General features: G+C 37.0%; 1 protein-coding gene across 2 annotated transcripts; it reads left to right on the top strand.

The window, feature by feature from the left end:
* Window positions 1-2,649: 2,649 nt before the first annotated feature.
* On the top strand, window positions 2,650-22,937 carry LOC103766521 (prostatic acid phosphatase-like). Of its 2 annotated transcripts, XM_029961839.1 has the most exons (12): window positions 2,650-2,722; window positions 3,019-3,136; window positions 8,445-8,540; window positions 10,497-10,583; window positions 11,495-11,647; window positions 14,234-14,332; window positions 15,817-15,921; window positions 16,937-17,069; window positions 18,447-18,529; window positions 20,372-20,478; window positions 21,062-21,231; window positions 22,116-22,937. In XM_029961839.1, the coding sequence occupies exons 2-12, from the start codon at window positions 3,020-3,022 to the stop codon at window positions 22,232-22,234; spliced, it is 1,269 nt and encodes a 422-aa protein (XP_029817699.1). In that variant the 5' UTR covers window positions 2,650-2,722; window position 3,019; the 3' UTR covers window positions 22,235-22,937. The 2 variants fall into 2 exon arrangements, with proteins under 2 accessions (XP_029817699.1, XP_017930696.1); XM_018075207.2 differs by lacking the exon at window positions 2,650-2,722 and having other exon boundaries at window positions 2,989-3,136.
* The last annotated feature ends 248 nt before the right edge of the window (window positions 22,938-23,185 follow it).

Here is a 23,185-nt window from a genome sequence, read left to right as displayed (position 1 = left end):
TATTTGCTGTTCACTTTGCTGTTCACTTTCTAGGAAATATGTAAACCTGCAAAAACCTACAAATTAGGCTTCTGTGTCTCAGGCAAACATCTTAATCTCATAAGACCAAAGAGAAATTCTCTCTGTGCCTTCTAACCAAGTGCATATTAAAAACTTGGGACAAACTAGGAATTTACTAAGACATAGTGAGTAGACACTTTCTTCCCCCTGCTTGCCTTAGAGTAGTAACTTTGGGCTTAGGGCTTTTTTTCCTGTAGTGTAAGATATAGATTCATGTTCTGTCACCAGCATAAGTAAGTTAATTCTTCTTGTGTCACAAATTAATTCCTTTGTCCCTTCCCACTTTCCACAGTTGAGTGAAAATACCCCAACACAGGACTGCAAGACAGTCTTTTGTTTTTCTCAGAAGTGCTTCAAAATGGTGCCTGAAAAATGTGTCACTTTGTTTACTGAAATCTGGTCCATGAGTGCTTTACTTCATGCCCGTCTGCCTTGACTGCAATGACTTCCACCCTTTCTGTGTGTAGGTTGAGCTCCACCAGCAGTGGTTACCTCAGGTAACCCTTGAGTACATTAAAGCATGGGCTCTTTTGCAACGAGTCCACTTCAAAGCCAATCAAGCTATGCTTCAGCAAGCCTTTAAGATAGATACATGCACTTAAAATCGATAATTGTGTTTAAGTTATGCCATAATTTGATAATTAAAATATAAGACAATGAGCCAAATTAACATAAACAAGACTCAAATTGTTTAGGTCCACTTGCATTATAATGCTTGGGCAACCGTAAATAGATTGAGTTAAGAAGGATTTTTAAATTATTATTAATATATTATTACATATAATATAATTTTTATATATATTTATTATATATAATTTAATTATTATTATCTTTTTCTGAAAAGATCCAGGATTTAGGTGTTGCAGAATATGACAAGTTTATAGCTGCCAAATGCCCAGTAGAAATGGAGACAATTCAAGAAAAGCAAGGAAATTTCCAAACAAAATACATGCTACCAACATACCTACAGATTGCATATGGGATTCCTACAGAACCCTGTCTTAACCACCAGGGCACATGAATGGGATATTACTTCATTTTGGAATGTGCAGACATTTATTTAATGTCTACATTAAATAAAGCAAGCATAAAATAAGCACTAGCAAAGTTATGTGCCAAAGGGAAAAGTGAAACCACAAAAAGCAGAACTACTTGTCATATGCTTGGTCTTGGGTTAAAATATCATTTTTAAGAGATGTTAGCAAAGATTTTCCATAAAATGGGGTTGTTATATATTTTCAAATATTTATGAATGGTGCCATCCAGAATTACAAAAAAATTGAGATCATGTCTGAGGTGAAGTCACTATAAGGGTTCCATAATAATGAGACTTCAGTAGTCTTAGTCACTCATCAACAAAACACAACAAACCAGCAACTCTTATAAAAAACGTAATCACTTATAAATTTCATGGTAAGGGCTTAGAAAGGAAAAGAAAAAATTACGAGAGCTAACAAGAAGTCCTTGATCAAAGACCTTAGGAACCACCCATCTAGAAAACTATATAGATTAAAAAAGTAGGAATTCCATCCCGGATTTTTAAGGCATATTGAAGTATTCTAAAGAAAGTATATTTTATGATCTGTACTCTTTAAATAGTAGAGCAACATCATCATCTCGCGTTTCTTTTCAGAAAGGCATAGTATTATGTAGTTATGAAGCATGGATTTCTCTCTTACATCTTCTGCATAGGCAAAAATATCAGGAGAGATCAAAAAGAAGGGTGGGGACATAGCAGTGGAGAAAGAAAGAAGTCTAAGTGCTGAAAACTAGTAATGGACTGAGAAGACAGACGGGAAAGTCTGGGAGTTGTGGTACTCCTCCCTTCCAGACTCATCCATCAGGCAAAGTGGATACATAAAGAAATTCACACAACTCAGAGGAGAGAACACCTGAAGCTTAGTGGGCTTTAGGGTCCTAAAGATAAAATTTGGGGTAAATGGTAAAAACCTTCTGTAGAGAATACTGTTGCAGAGAGCTCAACAGGAAACCCTGAGACAGGTTTGAGTACAACAGGAATGGAATGCCAATACACTAAGGACCTAAAGTTTTAACATTTAAAGAATTCTATTCATAGGTCTCTGCAAACTAATCAATTTACTCAGAAAATCCTTATGAAATCAAGTCTACACATATCATTATTTTATAGAGAGGAAGTCAGCAGAGGTAAGCTGAGCAATCTTCTCAAAGACAGTGAGCTACTGTCAGAAAGAGTGTTCTTAATCAGTAATAATAAAAATGTGAGCTCCAGGGCTTGTTCACAAGAAATGTCTTAGAGATCTGAGGCTGCTTGATATAAGCAGTTACAACAGGGGAAGTACAGAAATAGTCCAAGGGAAAAGAAAAGCAACATACACAAATTGAAGAGCAAATAACTGCCCAGCAAGGAGCTTAAAGAGCATACTTGTTGCAAGATTTCAACTATTTTATCTAAGAGACTGGCAATTTTAACCTACATGAAATGCTGTCTGAAATAATTATACTGATTTCACAGTAATAATATAGAAGAGGGAAGAAAAAAGAAGGGGAGGGAAGCCAAAAAGTGAACTAGCTGAGCAGCAAAGAGAAAAGAGTATTGCCTGGCTCTTGGTTCTGAGTTCATCCTCGTGACCACGCTGTAGTTTGGAAAAATTCCAAACCCTGAGAAGTGGAATCAGAACAGGTAGGTTGAAACATTAGGAATGCTTAGCAACTCCTTTGTATTTTAACCTCGTCCTTACACTCCAAAAGAGAAAAATATCAGAGAAAGAAAGGAACTGAATTATGATTTAAGAAGAATGTAAACAGTAATTTGAAAACAAAGGGCAATGCAATTTGTTGCGTAGTCACACAACATTCCTCTTGCATTTGAAATGCACCAGCGGCAGTTCCACCCCTTTTGAAAGTACAGCCTGACATCTCAGCTGTTCAGCCTGAGCAGCTGCTGGAGCTACAAAGCCTTTTTTCCTCCTCTGCCAGGATGGGTGTGATGATACAGGTTCCTAACCTGTCCAGGATCCTGTGTTTTTCTTTTCATCTTATCCTCATTCTGCTTCAACAGACTACTGCAGAACGAGAACTGAAGTTTGTGGTTGTAGTAAGTAGTTTTGTTCTCTATTTTGTTGTGGGGAATACAGGGAATTTTACATGTCTGTCAAATCAGACAAGGTGGGCAGCTGCTATGCCTATCTTCTAACTTAGAAATAACTACTACTGCCCTTTTGCTTACTGGGTTTAAAGACCTTAACTAAAGATGGATAAAAATGCCTCTAGTTATAAGACTTTTCATCTCCTAACCTCTAGTTATTATTTCAAGATATCTGAACAAGTTAGCTTTGGGGTAGATGCCTAGTGAATAGGAGTAAAGAGATGCAAAGTCTATGTTTGCCTATTCTTCCTTAATTTAGCTAACATTCCAATTCATAATTCAAGAGCTGGTGATTATGGCCTACCTATTCTGTGCTTGGAAGCTGAACCTTATGATATAGAAATTACCATAAAAAAAAGTATTTTCCATTTCACAACAACTGAATTGTCACAGCAGTTTACTGAGAAACAGAAATAGGCATTTTTATGTAGAGATCTGAGACACATTGCATTAACTGCAGTTAGGCTGAAAATTTACTGTAATTATTTTTTTGCTGGGCCATTTCTTATTTTAAAGTAACTAGACAATACTTCAATGTCCCTTTCTCCAATAGCTCAGGAAGAAGAGAGATTAATTCAATGTAATACTTTGAATTATGAAGGTTGAACCATAGTCCTTTTCATAGTTTTTTCTTTTTTTTTTTTAATAAGAGGTACATTGATAAAGAATAGTTATATAGAATAGTCTAAAGTGATACTTTCTATACAAAATTGAGGGGATTGGAATTTGCATTTATAAATAGGAAATTGAAGATCTTCTCCTTCCACCTTTCTCTATTTGAGACATTATGTGTACGTACAGGTAACAGGTAGAAGTGCTGTGTCCAAAACATATCATCTGGCTCTAGATAAAGTATTTTATGTCTTATTACCTATTGGCTGCACTATAGATGCATAACTTGGAGGGAGGCCAGAGTGCACAGGAAAAACCAGTCCTACTCCTGCTGACACAGCAGCGACTCAATGTTAATTCCAGTAATATTCTGTATATAGCAATATATTTAAATGTTGTTTCAATGATAACAAGGAGAACTGGACACACAGATGAAAACAAGCAGACAGTAAGCCTTGGAGAATTAACTCCTTAAAGGGAAAGCGACTTCTATTGAATTGCAGCTGTTACTGTGTTCTAACGAGGAATGGTTTTGCAGAAAGACTTACAGGAAATGTTCACCATTATGGAGATAGAGGCTTCCTTTCCAAGATCATCTGCTTACCATAACTATGAAGCCACTTACCAAAACACATATTTATTTCTAGGGTAGCTTATCACAATTAATAATAAAATAGTAGGTAAATTTCATTTAAACTGTCTTCCTTTTATCCCTGATAAATTTGCTTAGGCTGACCAATCACCTAAAAAGTTACAATAGGTTGAATCTTATCACAATGTGCATCTTTTTTCTCAAAGCATGGCTTATGTGTGCTCAATTGAATTTTGCCTTCTGAACTCACTGAATTTTCATGGGAGTAGAATTGCTAGCATAAATAAATAGGATAGGAATTGGCCCAGAACATATCACTTGTATAATGGGATATAATGAGGGTATGGCTACTGTCAAGGTAAGTCTAAAAGGCATCTTTCTGAGATAATTCAATAGCCATTCTCCAGCTGTACTCTGTGAATCACTATGTTTTCACCAGACAGTATTACCGCACTGTGAAAATCATCATAATGACTTTTTAAAACTTTCTTAGTAGAGCTGCACAATATAAAATACATCTGCATGGGAGAAAAAAACCAGATAAATGTGCCTTTTTGCTCACTTGTAGAATTGAGCTGTGCCTGGGAGGATGTCTTGCTCTCTCCTCACAATTTCCAACTTTATGCTGATTCTGTGCATTTTGTTTATTGGCCACAAGTCCTTTTGTCTGAAAAGCTCTAATTCAAGTCAATTTATCAAAATGCTTTTTAAATTTTCTTTCTCACATGTAATCATTAGCCTTCACCATAATTCTTGTGAACGGAATTTAAACCAGACAGAAGAAAATAGGAAATATGTAGGACAATCAAGTACCCAAGTAGAAACAAAATACTGTTTTATTGCCTCTGCATAAAGAAGTCCTGACTTGTAATTTCTGACTCCACACATGCACTCATTTCACCTGTCATGCATGCAAAGAGGTGTGGCTTCTGAGGTACTGTGATTTCATCTTTCTTCTTGTAAGGCAGGATAGAAAGTGTCTACTGAGCATCTTATCTCTGAGCATGATTTGTCTAATCAAGCCAAGCCATTTGAAACCTTGACTAAACATGCTCAGTATTTCTGCATCTGCCACTTCCCTGAACTGACAGCATGATATTTCCACTTCACTCTTGTTTCTTCATTCCTATTGCTGGCTTCAAAGTAAAAAATCTTTTTGTTTGAAGCTGAGTCTGTCAATAAAATTGTCTGTAAGAAGCTCACTATTACTCAGAGACAGATAATTCACTGTAATTCATGGCATTTCTGAATGAATATGTTATGTATACTATACACGCTGTATTCTCAGCTCACCCTTTCCTCTGCAACAGTTTTTCTCCAACATGATTTTTCACCTGGCAACAATGGAAGCAAATGCTGGCCAAAGTCTCAGTCATGTGACCATTTTGATCTGATGTGATCACCCTCCTAAAGTTGCAAAGAGTGACTGGGTGAACCCAGACACCAAATCAGGTTCAAGCAGTATCAGAGTTGAAAGAGAGGTATTGGATAACTGTGCACCTATTGCTTTTGAGAACTGAGGTAAAGTGCTTCAGAAAGGACTGCTGAAATAAACAGGTCTGCTTGAGTATTTTCTCCTTGTGTATATTCTTGTGTATATTTTTGTGTATATTCTCCTTGCCCTCCCTTCTTTCTTGATTTCTAATGTCTTTTCACCTTTTATGATGCCTCCTTTCTCCTTTTCCCTTATTCTACCATGTTCTGTGTCTTCTGAAAGGTCAGGAATGTAATCTGGAGGCTGGGAGTAATAAATGCTGCAGCACACCTATTTTTAGATTAATTTAAAGCATCAACTCCTTTTTAACAAAGTTGAAATTATAAGTGTTGAGAAGTACATATTGATGAGCAAGACAAGATTTGTAGGGATGCATTTTTTTTTCCTAACACTATCAGGTCTTCTAATGAAAAACATAAACTTCCAATATACAAGCTCCTATTAGAGTTTTAAATTTAAAAAAAAAGTCTCCTAAAAGGTAGCAATGAGTGAACAAGTTAGTCTTTTAGGTTAAGTGTTTGTTCATAAGGTCATTGTCTCATTTGCAACTGCAGCTGAAGTAAGGTCATTTTCAAAAGTAGCAAGCAAGAAGGAGGTTTGAGCACAAAAAAAAATCAGTAGCCTGAGAAGTTTCATCCTTCAATTCCTAAAAACAGGCTTTTGCTCTTAGAAGTATTTGTTTCCCCCTTGATACTTCCAACTTAGTGTTCATGTCATATTCATATGTCACTGTGAAATTAAGGTGAAGAAATATAAACAAGGAACTGAACTCATTCCTATTTTATGTGAACTAAAAGAAGCTGTGCTGCTTTTTGGAAGAGCGGACCCTCCACTGCTTCAATTTCCTAAGGTTACAAAGAAAGAAAATAATTTTCATTACATCTCCTGCTCCCCAATATATTTGAATATCTTTTAATCTTGATCCCTTTTGCATGCTAGTCTCTGTTCAGGTAAAATGCTTCTCTGTTCTGGCTTATTGAAAGTTTTTAGGGGTTGACTGTTGTGACAGTAAAATACACGCTGAGGGTTATGCCACACATGAAGTATAAATATCACAAAACAGTATTTAAAATCTAACACATTTTCAGTTACTTTTCACTAGTAAAAAGGGCATATTTATTGGCCAAGTGTTGATCCATTTTTAAATATTGCCTAAAAAAATAGTCGTTTAACATGTCAGTCAGTTTGAGCAACTGTCAGTTACCCCTAAAAATACTTTTCCGTGAAGTTGGATAATTTAACAAGAGGATGCAGCTACATTGAATTGGGAATTTAACCTTCATTCCTTACAGAGGCACCAGCTTGTCCAGAGAAACTAATGAATCCTACCTTACACCAATGTATATCAGCATGTCAAAACACCAAGGAAATAATCAGGGGCACAAAAGTCCTTCTCACTTGTTTTTCTTGCGTGCAATTGAATCAGTCACCAGACAATGTAGTTCTTCACTTATTCTCCTCTTCAATAGAGGTGCACCGAGAAATGGTTATAACTAATCAATTGAGATTCCAAATTAGTAAGAAGAGAGATATATAGAGAATTTAAAATTGCATGGAGAAGCAAAAAAAAAAAAAAAAAATATTTTATGGACTATTTTCCTGTTCTTGAACTCAGAAAAAAAAGGCGTGGGGCTTTTTTCCTGAAACTATGCAATTTCATGTTGACCAACATGTTGTTGATGATAATGAAAAACACTGCTTGGTTTGCTGCAAAATATTCATTTCAGGTTCAGCAAACTTTGCTGTCTACTGTAGAAAACGAACAGAGGGAGAAATCCAATTATATTTGCCTTTAATGGACAGTATTTTCCATCTTTGAAGTACCTGCTCTGGCACAGGTTTGTGCACTTCAGTACAGAAGGCTGATGGAAAGGGGGTATGCTGTAATTAAAACATTAAGCCACACTGCTGGTGTTTACTTTGAAAAATATAAACATGAAACACCTCCCAGTGGGAGTGGCAAACTAACTAGCCCATACAACCGTCTCTGATGTTTGGGCAAGAATGATGTGGCTTAATGAGGCAGCGAAGAGTAATAATTATGAAAAAGTTATATACTACTGAGGTACTAGGGAATAAATGTCCTTTTATGAACAAATATACCATGATTCTACATTGTCGTTTTATTCTGCTAAGTCAGGAATGAGTTTGGTTATGGGAACATTGACAAGCAAAGGTAACTTTTGCAATAGTTGGGTCAGCATTTTGGAAGGCTGTCTGGAGCCCTATGAATGTGTATTCCAGCATTTCCTTTCAGATTTCCTGTCTAGATACCTAGCTATGAATGTAATCCCAGCACTAACATCTTTGGTGATTAATTTTATGTTCTAGGAGGAAGAATCATCGGGCTTATGCTCACTTAATTTCTATATAATTATACATATTTTTGAATGTAAAGAATGTACTCCAATCCTACTTAACTAGGTTTCTGCAGACTCTCTAATATTTTCATTTGAAAAATGGTACTGGAAGTATAATATATGCTTGACTTCTAGTTAGATAAGAAAAGAATGTTAATAGCATTAAACTAAGGGTTTTTTTATTGGTAATACTGTTAGGTTTTCCGACATGGTGACCGAACACCAATTGTAAACTTTCCAACTGATCCACACAAAGAAAGCGAATGGCCCCAGGGATTTGGACAACTCACCAAGGTATGTCGGCTTTCTTAGAAGAATTTATATACGCTAATAAAATAGGAAGTGGGAAGATTTTTTTTATGTGTCTCAAAAACATTAGCAAATTTCAAGTGCTGAGAGTTGGTATTAGCGATACCCCATAATTCATAAACATTTTTGCAATGTTATTCATCCAGCTACTGTTAAACTGAAATCTTGTTCATCATAGCTTTACAACTACCTTCCTAAAAGCAAGAGCTTTTTGACAGTGTACCTGCATTCAAGTTAATGGCAAGTTTAACTGCCATTTAATGTTGTACTCTCAACCCTGATGAAGTTCTAGTGACCATTAAGCACCGGGTCCTATGAGAGCGTAAGAGAATGACACCAGCACAACAGGTCAAGTGATGAGTCCACATCTCAGCATTGGACTGAAAACCACCACCTCACAAAATAAGGGAAGACTTGCAGGACCTAAGGTTGCTTCTGGGGACAGTATGTCTTCTAAAAAGGCTTCTTGCAGTCCAGAGTTTCACCAGGATGCACTGAACCTACTTCTTGCTCTGGCATTTCAACATCGAGCCTTAGATCTTTAACTGTATTTGACATATGAAGTTCTGGAGCAAAGAGAGGCCAATGCATTTCCTAATAACACTTTGTCATGATGCAGAAGCATGAAACAGAGACAGGTCAGCATTTAATGTTTGAAGGGAGACTTGAAAGATTTGTAAAATTAAGACACTCAGCACATTACTATCCTCAGGTACCTAGCTTATGTAGTAAGAGGAAATAAGTTTCTGCTTGGCATAGACTTTTTTCAGAGATTTCTGGTATTTTATTTCCTTTTTATTAACAGTAGAAAGAATGTACTTCTCTGACAGCTAAAAATTAAAAAGTTCATCTCAGGTTTTAGAAATGAATAACAGAAAAGACAGTGTGCAATCTAAGACAACTGCAGGCACACCAAGATAAAGAAGGAAGAACGTTCCTTCAAGCATGAAGTGTAAGCCACAAATTTATCATGTTGATCAAACACCAGAGCAATGACAATGATGAATACTAGGTTGTCAGTCATCCTCTCTCAGCTGTCACTAAGTGACACACATTATCACTTAGCACCTACAGACTTACAGCACCGCGGAATTGTATTTGTGTAGAATCAGGTGCAGCGCCTTTCTGTAGCAGATGCTGCAGTCTTAGCAGTTCAGAACACATAATTTTTTCACAGATATAAATGAGTATTTCTGTTAAAAATGCTAGTCCATCTACAACATACACAGTTGTGCTGGTTTTGCCTGAAGAGAGTTAATTTTCCTCACAGTAGCTAGTATGGGGCTCTGTTTTGGATTTGTGCTGAAAACAGTGCTGATAACACAGGGATGTTTTTGTTACTGCTGAGCAGGGCTTACACAGAGTCAAAGCCTTTTCTGCTTGTACCACCCTCACAGTGAGTTTGGCTGGGGGTGCATGAGAAGTTGGGAGGGTACACAGACAGGACAGCTGCCCCCCCGACCAAAGGGATATTCCGTACCATATGGTGCCATGCTCAGCATATAAAGCTGGGGGAAGAAGAAGGAACGGGAGTAAACATTCAGTCTTATGGTGTTTGTCTTCCCAAGTCACTTTCCTGGGGGCTGAAGAGCTGTCTGCCCACGGCAAGCGGTCAATAAATTCCTTGTTTTGCTTTGCTTGCATGTGTGGCTTTTGCTTTGCATGTAAAACATCTTTACTTCAACCCTTGTGTTTTCTTACTTTTACTCTCCTGATTTACTTTTACTCTCCCTTATTTCACCGTGGGGGAGTGAATGAGCAGCTGATTGGTGCTTAGTTGCCAGCTGGTGTTAAACCACAGCAACCGTACATTATACACTTAATGATTACTTAAAAACTGAAGGCACACATACACATAAAAAAGAAAACAGAAAAGAAACTTCTACATTAAGATTCTCCAGTCACCTTAATCTAATAGTCACCTGTATGCTTGCCTCACAGACTGGAATGCAGCAGCTGTTTGAACTCGGACAGTACATGCGGAAACGATATTCCACCTTCTTGAACAGCACATACAACCGGCAAGAGGTATATAGCAGAACTGTCTGGAGCACATTTCTCTGGCATAGCAGAACTATGGATTTATAAAAGCACATCATCATAGAAGAACATTTTTGGAAGTCAGACTTTTATGTCAAGGTTTAAACACAGACTAAAATCTAACTTTCAGCTCCTACATTCAGTTTGGGTCTCTCACCGCCAAATTTTCCTGAACTGAACAGCTACACCACCAAACGAATTGGGAATTTATACAGTGACTCCAAATTGTTCTACCCTGTTGAAAAATGAATGCCTATTCAGTCATGCAATGGGCCATGCTCACATACTTCATCCTGTAAAACAGAGGTCTAACAGTTCTTTGGATGTGCTTATCATAAAGTATAGATCCATTGCGGGGAAGATACCACTACCATTTTGGTCTATATATTAGGGAAGCATTGATGGGAAGGTATGAAAGACTATAACTTTGCCAAGCTTCCAAGAGAAGTTTATGATTTTAAGTGCCTTAACATTCCTGAGGTATAGCTGATAGATTATAGAATCACTTAGGTGGGAAAAGACCTTTATGATTATCAAGTCCAACTGTTAACCTAACACTGCTAAGTTCACCACTAAACTATGTCCCTGAGCACCATGTCCATATGTATCAATGTTCTTCTGAATATCAAAAGATGGAGAGCTTCCTTCTTTTAAATCATGCTTTCTTATTCTCTCAGTTCAATCTGAGGGTTAGATTCCAAATTAAAAGGTGCCTTGGCAATTCCATTTATGAAACTGAAGTAAGGCCTCAAAAAGCTCAGTTATGGTTTCACTGTTTTGACTATATGCAAAAACATAACACTGAAAACAAGAAGCCAGGATTCACGAGTTGGGTAAAATTTCCCTATTATTTTTATAGCTTCTATTTTATCTTTAACTCTTTGCCATTCTATCTTCAGTTTTACATCCAAAGTACAGATTATGATCGCACCATTATGAGTGCCCAGTCGTACCTTTCCGGCCTCTTTCCACCAACTAGCAGCCAAATTTGGAACCCTGAGCTTCTCTGGCAACCTATTCCAGTTCATATATTTCAAAAATCAACAGAGCGGGTGAGTACTGGCTAGATGCTTCCTATAATGTCTTAAACTTTCACAGAAGCAAAAAAGAGAAAAAATGGAAATAGCAAAAAATATTTTCTATGCTTTTTGAGTTCAGTCTAGTAGAAAATATCAAATGCAGCTACTGGCTGACAAGTATATCATAGGTCAATTGTAATAGCTACATGAAAATCCTCCTTCTGTAGTTGCAGAATACCTCAATTGTCATACACACTACCATTTTCTTCAAAGCACATTTCTCTTGACCAGAACACTTTCGGACAGTATGCTAGGAAGATGCCCTAAACCTTTCCAGGAAACAAATGCTTTTCTAAGCACCAATTCTCTCTTTGGCAAGTTTGTTTCATAGTTTATTCAAGGAATTGAATTTTATCCAGCCACTGTAACGACCTCACAATTATACCTTCCTATTCTGGCAGCACTTAGGCACTCTAATTAAAGAGAAGGGTCCTTTTATGCTCAGTACTATAGAAACGTTTAATGAAATCCTAGCACTTCTTTTGCATATCATAAGAGCAGATCCACCTGAATAATAGGTCCTATAGAAGTTTTACTTTACATAGCTCTCTCTGGCTGACTCATGTTTACATTTTAATTTTACTTGTTCTTGTGACAAGGACTGTGTAAGGAACAGTGTGTCCAACAAGGATGAAAAGCTATTGAATATAATGACAGAAAGCCTAATTTTCTTCTGCCTTTGAGGACAGAATTTGACTTTAAGGAAATTTATACAAATCCCCTATTAAATAACTGCCTGTCACCAACATCAGAGAATAGACTCTGTCATCAGGAGGTGGCCACACCTGACTCCCTTTGGTATTCTTCCATTCTTTGAGACCATGCTTGAAAGCAGGTACAGAGTGAAAGGGTTTCCACAAACTGGATTAGGCACATTGTGATTCAGCTAGAAATTTAGCCCTGTTCCTCAACAGAAAAGAATGCTGTCACTGCCATTTAAATGTGGGACACCAGGGGAAGTTCTTTCACCAGAAGACCAGAAAAGCATCAAAGTGGTCAGGGCTTTGCCCAAACAATACCTCAAAGCCCTTAGGGGAATCACAATGCAATGTAATGACCCGTTTGAAGAAGGCAAGCTCATTCGTAGGAGTCTCTAGTACCTCACTGTTTGTGCGGCTGCTCCGAGTGGGTATTGATGTTTCACTGAATCACACCTCTGCAGCAACTCAAAATTCCTGTTATATATGCAAATCACATGGAAAAAACATTGTTCCCTTGTTAAACCAAGCAGATGTTTGAAGGCATTTTCAAGCCCCAAGCAACACAAAGTGGGAAATTGAGGCCAAGTACAGTCTTGTAAAAAAAGGTAATCACAGTTTATTTTTAAGCCACTGAGATCTATCAAGACTTGACAGGCAACAGTACTGAGTAATGCTTAATGAAGTCAAAGGGAGTGGCTTAATTAATAACACCTAGAGAGGGATAATTAAACCATGCCACAAGAGAAACATTTGTTATTGTGTAATTAAACAACATTCCCCAGATTCATATTGCAACTTTGAGCCTTCATCCTCTAGTGTGCTGCTGTTACAGAAAAATTGTACTCTTGGAAATATGCCCAAGTGAAAATGGGCTAGAGTTGGTGGCTACTGCAAACTTCAGGTTGATTAACCAAAGAGAAAAGAGATGCGCAGTCTGTTAATGTTCACCTCAAGACAGAGTAAACACTCTTGCACATACATAAGCCATAGATATAGAAGTTATTTTCTCCACTGTATATTAAGTCAGTTCCTTGACATGATTTGTATGGTTATAGGCTAATATTAGTGCTGGGTCAAAAATGCTCTAATGATGTGACATAAAGTGCTGAACCAGTACAAGCTTGTTTTGCTCATCATGACTTTTTACTGACACTTTATGCTGGATCAGGTATCATTTGTCTTTCTGTAATTGGTATAAACCATATTGGCTAGAGCACAGTGTTTGAAGAATGCAAGTATTTACACATGGTTCAAATCAAATATGTACTATTAGGTAACCCTGTAATGCATACACTTGGAGTTATTAAAAGTGAACTGTATCCCTAAATAAGAATAGAGCCATTAGGCTCATAGCTTTTTGAGATTTCAGGAGTACAATTTATTTGTCACCCTTGTTTGGAGTTCTGTCCACTAAGTGGTACTTAAAATGCTTACCATGATCCACTTATCTCCAGAGATGAGAGCAGGATGTGTAGATGCAAAAGCAGTTCAGGTTCCAGGACCAGGTGGAGTCAAGTTGCATCTGGGGGGATTCAGAAATTAAGGAGGAAATGGTAGCCTGATCATGCACCCTGATCCAATCTCTTGCTAGACACACGTAATTGCTTTTTGCCAAAATAAGCTCAACTGACGGAAATCAAGCTATCCAAAGAAGTAGCCACTGAAAAGCCAAATTACCACATTGCCTATGTTAACCAACTTCATGAATAAGGTAGCCAAGCAAGCAATTAAGGAGTAACTGTTGCACAGCCATGGATCTGTCTAACAAATATTACATCATCAATCTCAGCAACAGAAAAAAAACAGAGGGGTGTTGATAATTTTAGAACTATTCTAACTTTTACTTTTCTGGTTTCAGAGGCTGAACTTTCCTCTGCCTGACTGTCCCCTTTTTGATAAACTTCAGAATGAAACACAAACATCCAGTGAATTTCAAAATAGAATACAACCATACATGGTAAGACAAAATAAAAAGAAAATAAGAAGGAAATAAAAAGTAAATGAGAAGAAGGAAAGTAAATAAGATTCAGAAATTATGGAATTGCATTGTTTCCTTTTGCTAAAATGCAAAAATATATTAAAAAAATTAAAATCCTGAGGACTCTTACAATCAGAAATTCAGGCCAATAGGATCAAAAAATATGTTTGATACGTTATATATTTCTCCCACTTTTCTACATTAATCTTTTAAAATGTGAATTTAATATTAATTTTCTGAGACTACTTAGAATTCAATTATCTGTGAGGAAGAGAAATTTCTGGATGCAGCAATTTCTAATATTATAGGGTAGCACAAAACTAATTCTAAAACATCTGAGAAATCTGAAACTTGGAAAGGTTTATGCTTTCCTGCTCTGACTTTCTGAAGTTGGCACTACAGCAGAGAACTAAAGCAAGCCTAACCAGGAGAACAGTCTGATTTATGTAAATTTCTCTGCATGCATTTTGGATCCATCACAAAACATTCTTCTGTTTTGGCCCTGACACAAATCTTCACAGTCAGAGATTCAAAGTTTTCCATTCCAGTGCTGCAGCAGGATATAGGTACGTAGATGGTATACTTGCCTCAAGCAACTATGTTCGTGTGGATAATAATTGCTCTAGACCGTGGTTACTGCTGCTCTCTTGTTTGCCTACCATTGCACTTTCTAATGCTTTGACTGCACAAATAAAGCAGGGGTCTCAGGTCTTCATACCCTGACTACACTCGAAGTCACTTCAGGCTTACTGCTAGGGCTAAACCCAGTATTTTTCTTTTTTTGGTTTATTTCTAACTTTCCTCTAGCTCATCTCCTCTGGTCAGCCTCACTCACCTGCAATGGGTGGTGAACTATGACTTCATAACTATCCTCTATCAGCTAACAGTATGAACGGGTAACAGGGGAATAAGGGATATTAAGGTATCCCTTCATTCTTCTGTGGTAGCACATAAAAAGAATCCCTATGGGAATTGTTGTCGAACAATTAGATATTCAGAACTATTAGATATTCAACTCCCCTTCAATGGCAGAAGTAAAACCTACTTTCCTTTCCAGTTTCTTTTTGCCTCACCTCTCTTCATTTTTGTATTTTCTCCTCATCTTTTTTCTCATGTTCCTTTTCCCTTAGTACCTTCCTCTTCCTTATATCTGAAGGCTTGAGGTGACTGAGGTAGCTTCTTGGAGCTTCTTGCAGCTTCTTGGAGAGAAGAGTGTGACAGAGTGGAGGGAAGAGTGTGACACCAAACTTATCCACAGCAGGGACAAGAAAAACAGCGTCTGAAACAGAGACCAGTACCTTGAGAAGTTACAAAATGAAAACTATAACCAGAATCTTCTGCTACAGGGGTTTCACTTGTGAAAAATGAAACATTATTGTGATGCCAGGTGTTAATGGATCTATATGCATATATGTTCCATATGTATTGAATATTTGTTGTATACTCTTCATTCTTCCCCCCAGGATTTTATACAAACAATGGCTGTTAACACAGGACTTGAACTAAATAATCTTAAAATACTGGATAATTTCCAGCTCTGGAATACCTATGATACTCTACATTGTGAGGTAATAATAAGTCAATAAATGCTGGGGAAGAATATAACTTTAATGTTGGGTTTCAATTACACTATGACAAAGTGTTTTCACAGGAATGAGTTGCCTTCTCTTCTGGATCTGCTTTTTTGTTTTTGTTTTTATATATATATTTGAATATAAGTTATAATTTAGTACTTTGGTATCAGATAACCCAAAAACATGGTTTACAGCTTGGGAAACTGTTCTTTCCATTTCATGTTTTATCCTGAAGAACAGATACCAAAATTCATTCCCATTATTCCCTTTTTTCCTTCCCAATATCATGCAAGAGAATTATTTGAGCATGCTGCCTATGATATATTTGTGATTTTTAACAGAGAAATGAAATTGTCAGCCTTAACCTATCAACAGGTAAACATAAAAAACTTAGGTTTTGAACATGAGAGATAAGATCAAGATATCAGTTGAAAATTTTTGAGGTGATGATTGCTACCAGTGAAAAAAATCAGTCTGATCATAGAATGGATTCCATTCAGCCCCAGTCATTACCAGCAGCACATGAAGCCTTTTGAACACATCCTCCACACATTGAGGCTATTAAACGAAATAAGACACTGTCACTCTTACCTGACTGGAGAGTGACACTTGTCTGTAATTGTCCAGTGACAGAACTAGTATCTGGACAACTGTATGGAAAGGCAGAAAAAATTAGAGATGTATAACCTGAAGACCCAGAGGAAAGGAAGAGGACAAGATATACGCCTGCGATATTTCCCACCAAAAACATATATCTCTATAGCAAGAAGACATTATACCTAAAAAGAATACCCTTCACACAGGTGCTTCTGCTTTTCCTATACACCCACTTCAGGTTGATCTCCATCCCCACAAAGTGCGTTTCAGCGCATGCTGGGGAGTAAAACCACACTGGGCAAAGAATTGCAGGACAGCCTCAGAGAGTCTAAACTTAGCAGTGTGAGCCTAGGCAACAGGATGATGGAAACCGGTGAATTATAAACATTATTTTGTTTTCCTTTATCACTAGGGTATTCACAATTACACTCTCCCTGTATGGGCCACCAAAGATGTAATTGCCAAGATGGAAAAACTGGCAGAATTGTCCTTATTATCACTATTTGGGCTTTATAAAACAGAAGAGAAATCACGACTACAAGGAGGTAAATAAAAAAATGCATAGTTCTCAGAAAGGAGGAGACAATGCTTATAATAAAAGGCAACATCCTGTCACTCATGCAAAATTATTCACACAGAACCTTCATTTGAAACTATGGAGATTGGATGCTATATTAAGCATTAAAATATGTGCTGAACACTGGCACTTACATGGATGAGATATTGCAACAAGTTGTAAAAACTTCTCTCTTTTGTTATTCCAGATTTTTTAAGGGATTAGAATTTTAAGAAATACTATAGAAATATAAAGGAAAAAAATCAGGCCCTCATGGGTAAAACCATTACTCATCTTATAGTAGGTTAGATTAAGTTCTCCTTCTCCAACATTTATTCTAATTGTTTCCAGTTCTTTGTTTTTTCCTTTGATGTGCTGGTTATATATTGTGCCAAAACCTTGGCAACACATTGGTAGCCCTCTGAGTGACTGATATAAAGCTGCTCCAAAACAGTCTGATCAGCAGAGAAGATGAGAGATTCCAGTTATGTCTATACTGCAAGAACTGCGACAACTGCTTAGCTCCAAAATAGGGGTGCACAGGCTATGCATATTCTGACACTGCTTCAGGAAACAATTCAGGAATTTGTCACATGATCCCCAGGTGTCCATGAGCAGGAAATGCAAACAACAGAGCTTGAATATCTGCAGGCTGGAACATTTGGGGCTAGGCTTTCTAATACATGTACTGTGCAGTCTAGCTCTAGGTAAAGAATTATTAGCAGGCATATATAGATCTCTGGGTCCAGCCATACAGTAATTACAGGCTCGAACTGGCATTAAAGCCCACTAACTGGCAGATGACCATATAATCTGATCAGGACTATTTACATGTATGCAAGTTATGTCCACTTTCCTTAGAGTGATATAAATTGTGCTACAGGGAATTTCTGCTGCCCTTATCCCTTTGGCTTTAGAATGTCTCTGGTCCAGAGAGGGACTACAAAAGAGCTTTGGAAAAAAATGAGAATCGATACTGTGTAACTTGTGTGAAATAAATAGTTAAAATATTTCTTCAGAATGTAGAGAGGAAGAGACTAGCACAGCTCTCATTATTGCAACACTAGAAACAGATAAAAAAGGATGGAGAGGAGATCTCAGCATAACAGAACTGGAAGTGTCATTAGCCCCAGTTCTTAGGATAGTTCTAGATGATTTTCTGTGAATCCTGTCTCTTCTCTTGACCTCGATGAAGAATCATCTATTTTACCTCTGTAATACCTTCTCTCTAGTTATGAAGTTGTAGTAAGCTAAAAAAATAAGTATGGGGCCTGAGGAGATGTCATATTTGAACCTCATAACCTTTCACTTTTTTTGTTTCTAAGCAAATGTTATACCTTCATTTTCCTCTTCCTATCTTTTTAAGGTGTCCTTGTGAATATTATTTTAAATAGTATTAAACAAGCTGCCAATTCTTCAAAACCAAGAAAAATGGAGGTCTACTCTGCAGTGAGTATTTTCATCTTTAATAAATGTTGCTTTGATTTTACCAGTAAAAGACCCTTAAAGAGAATAATCAGTGTTTCCCTGTAAGTTAAGTGAAAGAATAATATAATACAGTTTAATTCAGCTAATAAGCTGAACACCACTCAGTACAAGAACACAGCATAAGCACGGCTCTCATCTCAGTTTAAGTCAAACTATACTTGGCAAAGAAAACTATGCATTTTATCATTCAGTTTTCCTACGACTTAATGGTTCATTTTTCCTTAAGTGCTCTAAAGGTAGTGGCATATTGCAGAACTTCAGCTGTACCTCCAAACCTCTCCTCTGTGTTTTGTTGTTCTTTTTTTTTAAAATTGTTATTATTTTATTTATTTTAGAGGGTTAAAAGAGCCACTTGGTTCAGAGCAAGATCCACTTAGCTCATTCATTATTCTGTCTTTAACAAGGGCCAAAGGCACGGATGAATGTGAAAATAATGCCAGCACAGAGTGATAAAAGGTTCCAGGCAATCTGTGGCTTAGGGACTGCCTGAGGTAGAATCTGTGTCTCTGTGTTTAATAGCTCTTGACAGACTTTCTTCTATCAACTTATATTATCACTTTTTAAATGCATTTATACTCTTGGCCTCTGCAACATCCTGTGACAATGACTTGTGTGTTAAAGTAAAAAAGTACTGATTTAGGTCCTTCCTAGCATTTATATGTTGAGAAACAAGAAAAACTCAATCTTTATTCACTTTTTCTGGGTCACTCATGAATTTAATATTTTCTGTCACACCTCTTCCATCTTTCCTTTTCTGAGATGGAGTCTTACCCTATTTAATCTTTCCTCATATAGAAACCATTTGATACCTTAAATCTTTCTTGCTGTCCTTTCTACACGATTTCCAGCAATACTACACTCTTTTTGAAAAGGAAAAAGAAATGTATCCAGATTTTGTACTTCTGCTTTAATATCTTGAGTACAAGTAGACTGTTATTTTTGAAATTGATCATTCTAAAAAGTTCCAGAACCTGAAAAATAATTAAAACATAGATGCTAGACCATAATATAAATAGGCCTAGCAGATAGGTATATAAAGATGCTTACAACATTTATGCATCAAAGTGTTGGGACTTCCTTCCTTCAGCTCCTGCTCCTGCTATCCCTGCAAGAGGAGGGATAATGGGGAGAGGAAGAGACTACAGGTGGATGGGTAATTGGCTCATAAAATTAGAAGCCAACTGAGATTTTCTTGTATGAATCCAAACAGAAGGAACAACAACTAAAAAAATTCTGAAGTGGAAGCGAGAACAATTTGCATGCAACTATTTGTCTGGTGTACTATCTAAAGAAAAGAACTTGTATCTTTACTTGAAATGCTGTAGATTAAGTTCTGCTTCTCCAACATTTATTCTAATTGTTTCCAGTTCTTTTTTTTTCCTTTGATGTGCTGGTTATATATTGTGCCAAAACCTTGGCAACACATTGGTACATTACTTTACACTGATTTCATCTGACCTGGGAGCAAAAAACTCTACTGGAGGAAGGAGTAGCAAAATACACTGAAAAACTAGATTTATTACTGAGACCACATCTTGCTTTCCCTCAGTATCCCTATCTCTAAAATACTGCCAGATGGTGTAAGACACATACTGCAGTAACTCTTTGGAAATGTCTCCTGCTGTCTGCAGAACCCATGTTTTTCCCAAAGGTGAATATACTGAATACAGTTTTATGGTCAAATTTATACAGTGTTTCTTTTATCTTGATTTCCACTCCCTTTCTATTCTTGTCTAATTACTCTGCATAAATGCTAGTTGATTTAACTGGCTTTCAAGGATGGATTTTTTTTTCCCCCAATAGCATGACACCACAGTTGGGGCTCTCCAGATTGCTCTCAATATTTTCAATGGAAAACTGCCACCATATGCTGCTTGCCAGTTTTTTGAACTCTACCAAGAAAGCAATGGGCAAGTATCTTCTTATCTGTGCAAGAACAAGAAGTGTTTGGAATTTGTTTCCCCCTTCCCCAAAATCGTTTTCCTCTCAAATATTGTGAGGAGATACAATTTTGATTTAAACGGATACTTCAGTGAGCAGTCCGTAGGCACAAAGTTATACTAAAACTAAGAAAAAACACATTTGCTGGATGTGCATGTATCTTTGTGCTTTGAAAAACAGGAAGAAGAGGAAAACAAGCCTTATCAGATAGAAGTAAATGATAAAATAAATTTTCCTGATTCTTCAAATGTAGCAAGAACATTTCCAAGACTTTTCATAAATCCGAAGGCAAACCAATTGGCTTAGAAGAACCTGGTGCTGTTGCCATTCAAGGAGCCTTCTGAAGGACATTTTCAGCTGACTGGTGATCTGTGCAGCAATATAACCAGCTTCAGCAAAGTGGGTTTTGCAGATGTCTTTCACAAAGCCTCCATTCTTGAAGAACAGGTTCTAGAGTAGGATGTTAGAGCCTATTTCCAACATGCTGTCTCCAAATAGGAAATCTTCTATTTAAGAACATTTTTTTAAAAACTTTTCCATGTTGTTAATCAGGCGATATAGCATCGAAATGCATTATAGGAATGACACTTCAAAGGATCCTTACCTGCTCACTTTGCCAGGATGCACCTCTTCTTGTCCACTTGAGAAGTTTGCTGAACTAGTTTCTCCTGTGATAACAGAAAATTGGTCAAAAGAATGTGGGAAGAAAGACAATGTGAAAGGTAGTGTAACAGTTCTGTATTTTCCACATAAGACATGGAGGCAGAAATTGTATCAACAGTTTCAAACTTTGTACCTTTCACACAATAGACAGATTTCCCTTTAACAAATGAGGGCCAGATTTACTATGGAGAAGGAAGGTCAACAGAAATTAAATTTCTCTGAAAATGTGAAGAGTAGACTTGCCCACCAGTGTGAAGGCAGTGCTATTTTGAACATACTCATGTAAGGAGCTGCCTAAAGGCCACGGTCAAAACTAGAGCTCTGCTTGTTGAAAATGTCCAAGAGAATTATGGGTGTGGGTGCTATGTAAGGGTCCCGTGTATCTTGGATGCATCAGACTTTCTGTAGATGCAAAGCAAAACTGGCTTGCAAATGCACAGAGTGGTGCATCTGTATTTCTGGCACACATACTATGTATTGAGGATAACTTAACCTCAGCTGTATGGAGTGCAGCTAATCCATGCAAATATAGTGGCTATTTGCCTCAGCCTACAGCTGAGAGCTGATAATCTCTTCCCACCCAAATATTATTGCCTGGAAGAATGAGAAGACTTTTCCATAGTCCCAGTATTTCCTCCTTCCTCTGTATATTCATTATTTTGCTGATCCCTGATGAAATTCTTTTTTTTTTCCCCTCTTACCCTGTGGAAACCTAGAATTAAGATTTGCCCATGCGCAGGAAGCTATCTATGCATTTCTAGGATTGAAGTACATGTTCTTATGTTGCATGTGTCAGAAAATGTGATGTTGCCAGAAATACGAACAAAACATACTATATTTCCATTGTACATATTTGTAATTAGACTGTTATGTCCGCATCTAAAATGATATACATATATGTCTTTCATTAACTCCCTTTTCCTTTGTTGTTTGTCCTTCACAGATATTTTTATCGGATTTGATGTTGCTGTTGGCTTGTTGTCCATTTTTAACCTTGTACTGCTCTACCTCCTTTATCATTATGGACGCTGCAGGCGCAGAAGCAATTATCAAGACATTTAAAGGGGAGGTAAAGAAACAAAAGAGAGAGCAGCTAGACACTGAACAATACTTGAAGTTGCTGATATCCATCAGTTTGCTCTGGTCCAATTAATCTCCAAAGCATATTCAATAAATTTGAAGAGCTGAGGTATCTGTGGCCTAGCTCCTAAAATTCTAAACAACTTCAGTGAGAAATACTGTAGTAATATGTAATTGTTAAGAATTACTGGATGGATGGAATCACTTTAATTTATATCTTTAGGTTTTCTACTACTATTAATCAATCTTATATCAATGGGTAGGGTGAAGGGATGCTATTGCCTATACTTTTTTTTTTTTTAATATTGTCTATTACCACTTAGCCCTTCGCTGCTTAACAAGTCTTTCTTCAAAATCGCAGTCTGTAATATTTTCTTTACTTCTTATAAATGAATATTTTGTTGATACATGGGAAAATGTTTTTAGTGAGCAGAAGCTGCAATCACTGTATGAAAAAGATTCATACCATCACATGGACATACTATTTCTGCATTTATTCATGCAAATCTATTAATGAGATCTGACCTTGGCCTTCAGCTAATAAAAGTCTTCAGCCTGCTTTTTAAAGGAGTTACACTACTATAGCTCTCACTGAAATTAGTAGAAACTGGAATAATCTCTGTCACACATCCAGGCATCAAGTAAAAAGCTTAGTGCAACAGCATCTTGGTCAGTGTCCACAACTTCAGTAATACAGATAAGTAAATACATTAAAATCTATTTTCTGCCACTACACTGATTTCCTATTTTTCTGAGCTCTAAGTCATTAACGATCCTTTGCCCTGCAACTTTTCCACAATGTCACTGTTCCCTGTCCTGCTTCAGGTCCTGTCCATAATTTTATTCTTTTGAGCCACTCTTACAATAACTCCTCAAGCTATCACACTTGTCATCATCTTTAATTTTAATCTACAATAATCTGTTTAACTCCCT

This window comes from Manacus vitellinus, unplaced genomic scaffold, assembly GCF_001715985.3.
Source record: "Manacus vitellinus isolate BGI_N305 unplaced genomic scaffold, ASM171598v3 scaffold_3_pilon, whole genome shotgun sequence".
NCBI lineage: Eukaryota > Metazoa > Chordata > Aves > Passeriformes > Pipridae > Manacus > Manacus vitellinus.
The sequence above is the reverse complement of the archived record's forward strand: the minus strand, read 5'-3'. Positions and strand labels throughout refer to the sequence as shown.

Excerpts from the sequence above, each read along its gene's own strand:
- LOC103766521 (XM_029961839.1), top strand. The coding sequence starts at position 3,020 with ATGGGTGTGATGATACAGGTTCCTAACCTGTCCAGGATCCTGTGTTTT. Across the intron at positions 3,137-8,444 it reads AACTGAAGTTTGTGGTTGTA|GTTTTCCGACATGGTGACCG; the intron begins GTAAGTAGTTTT and ends TAATACTGTTAG. Across the intron at positions 10,584-11,494 it reads GCACATACAACCGGCAAGAG|TTTTACATCCAAAGTACAGA; the intron begins GTATATAGCAGA and ends TTCTATCTTCAG.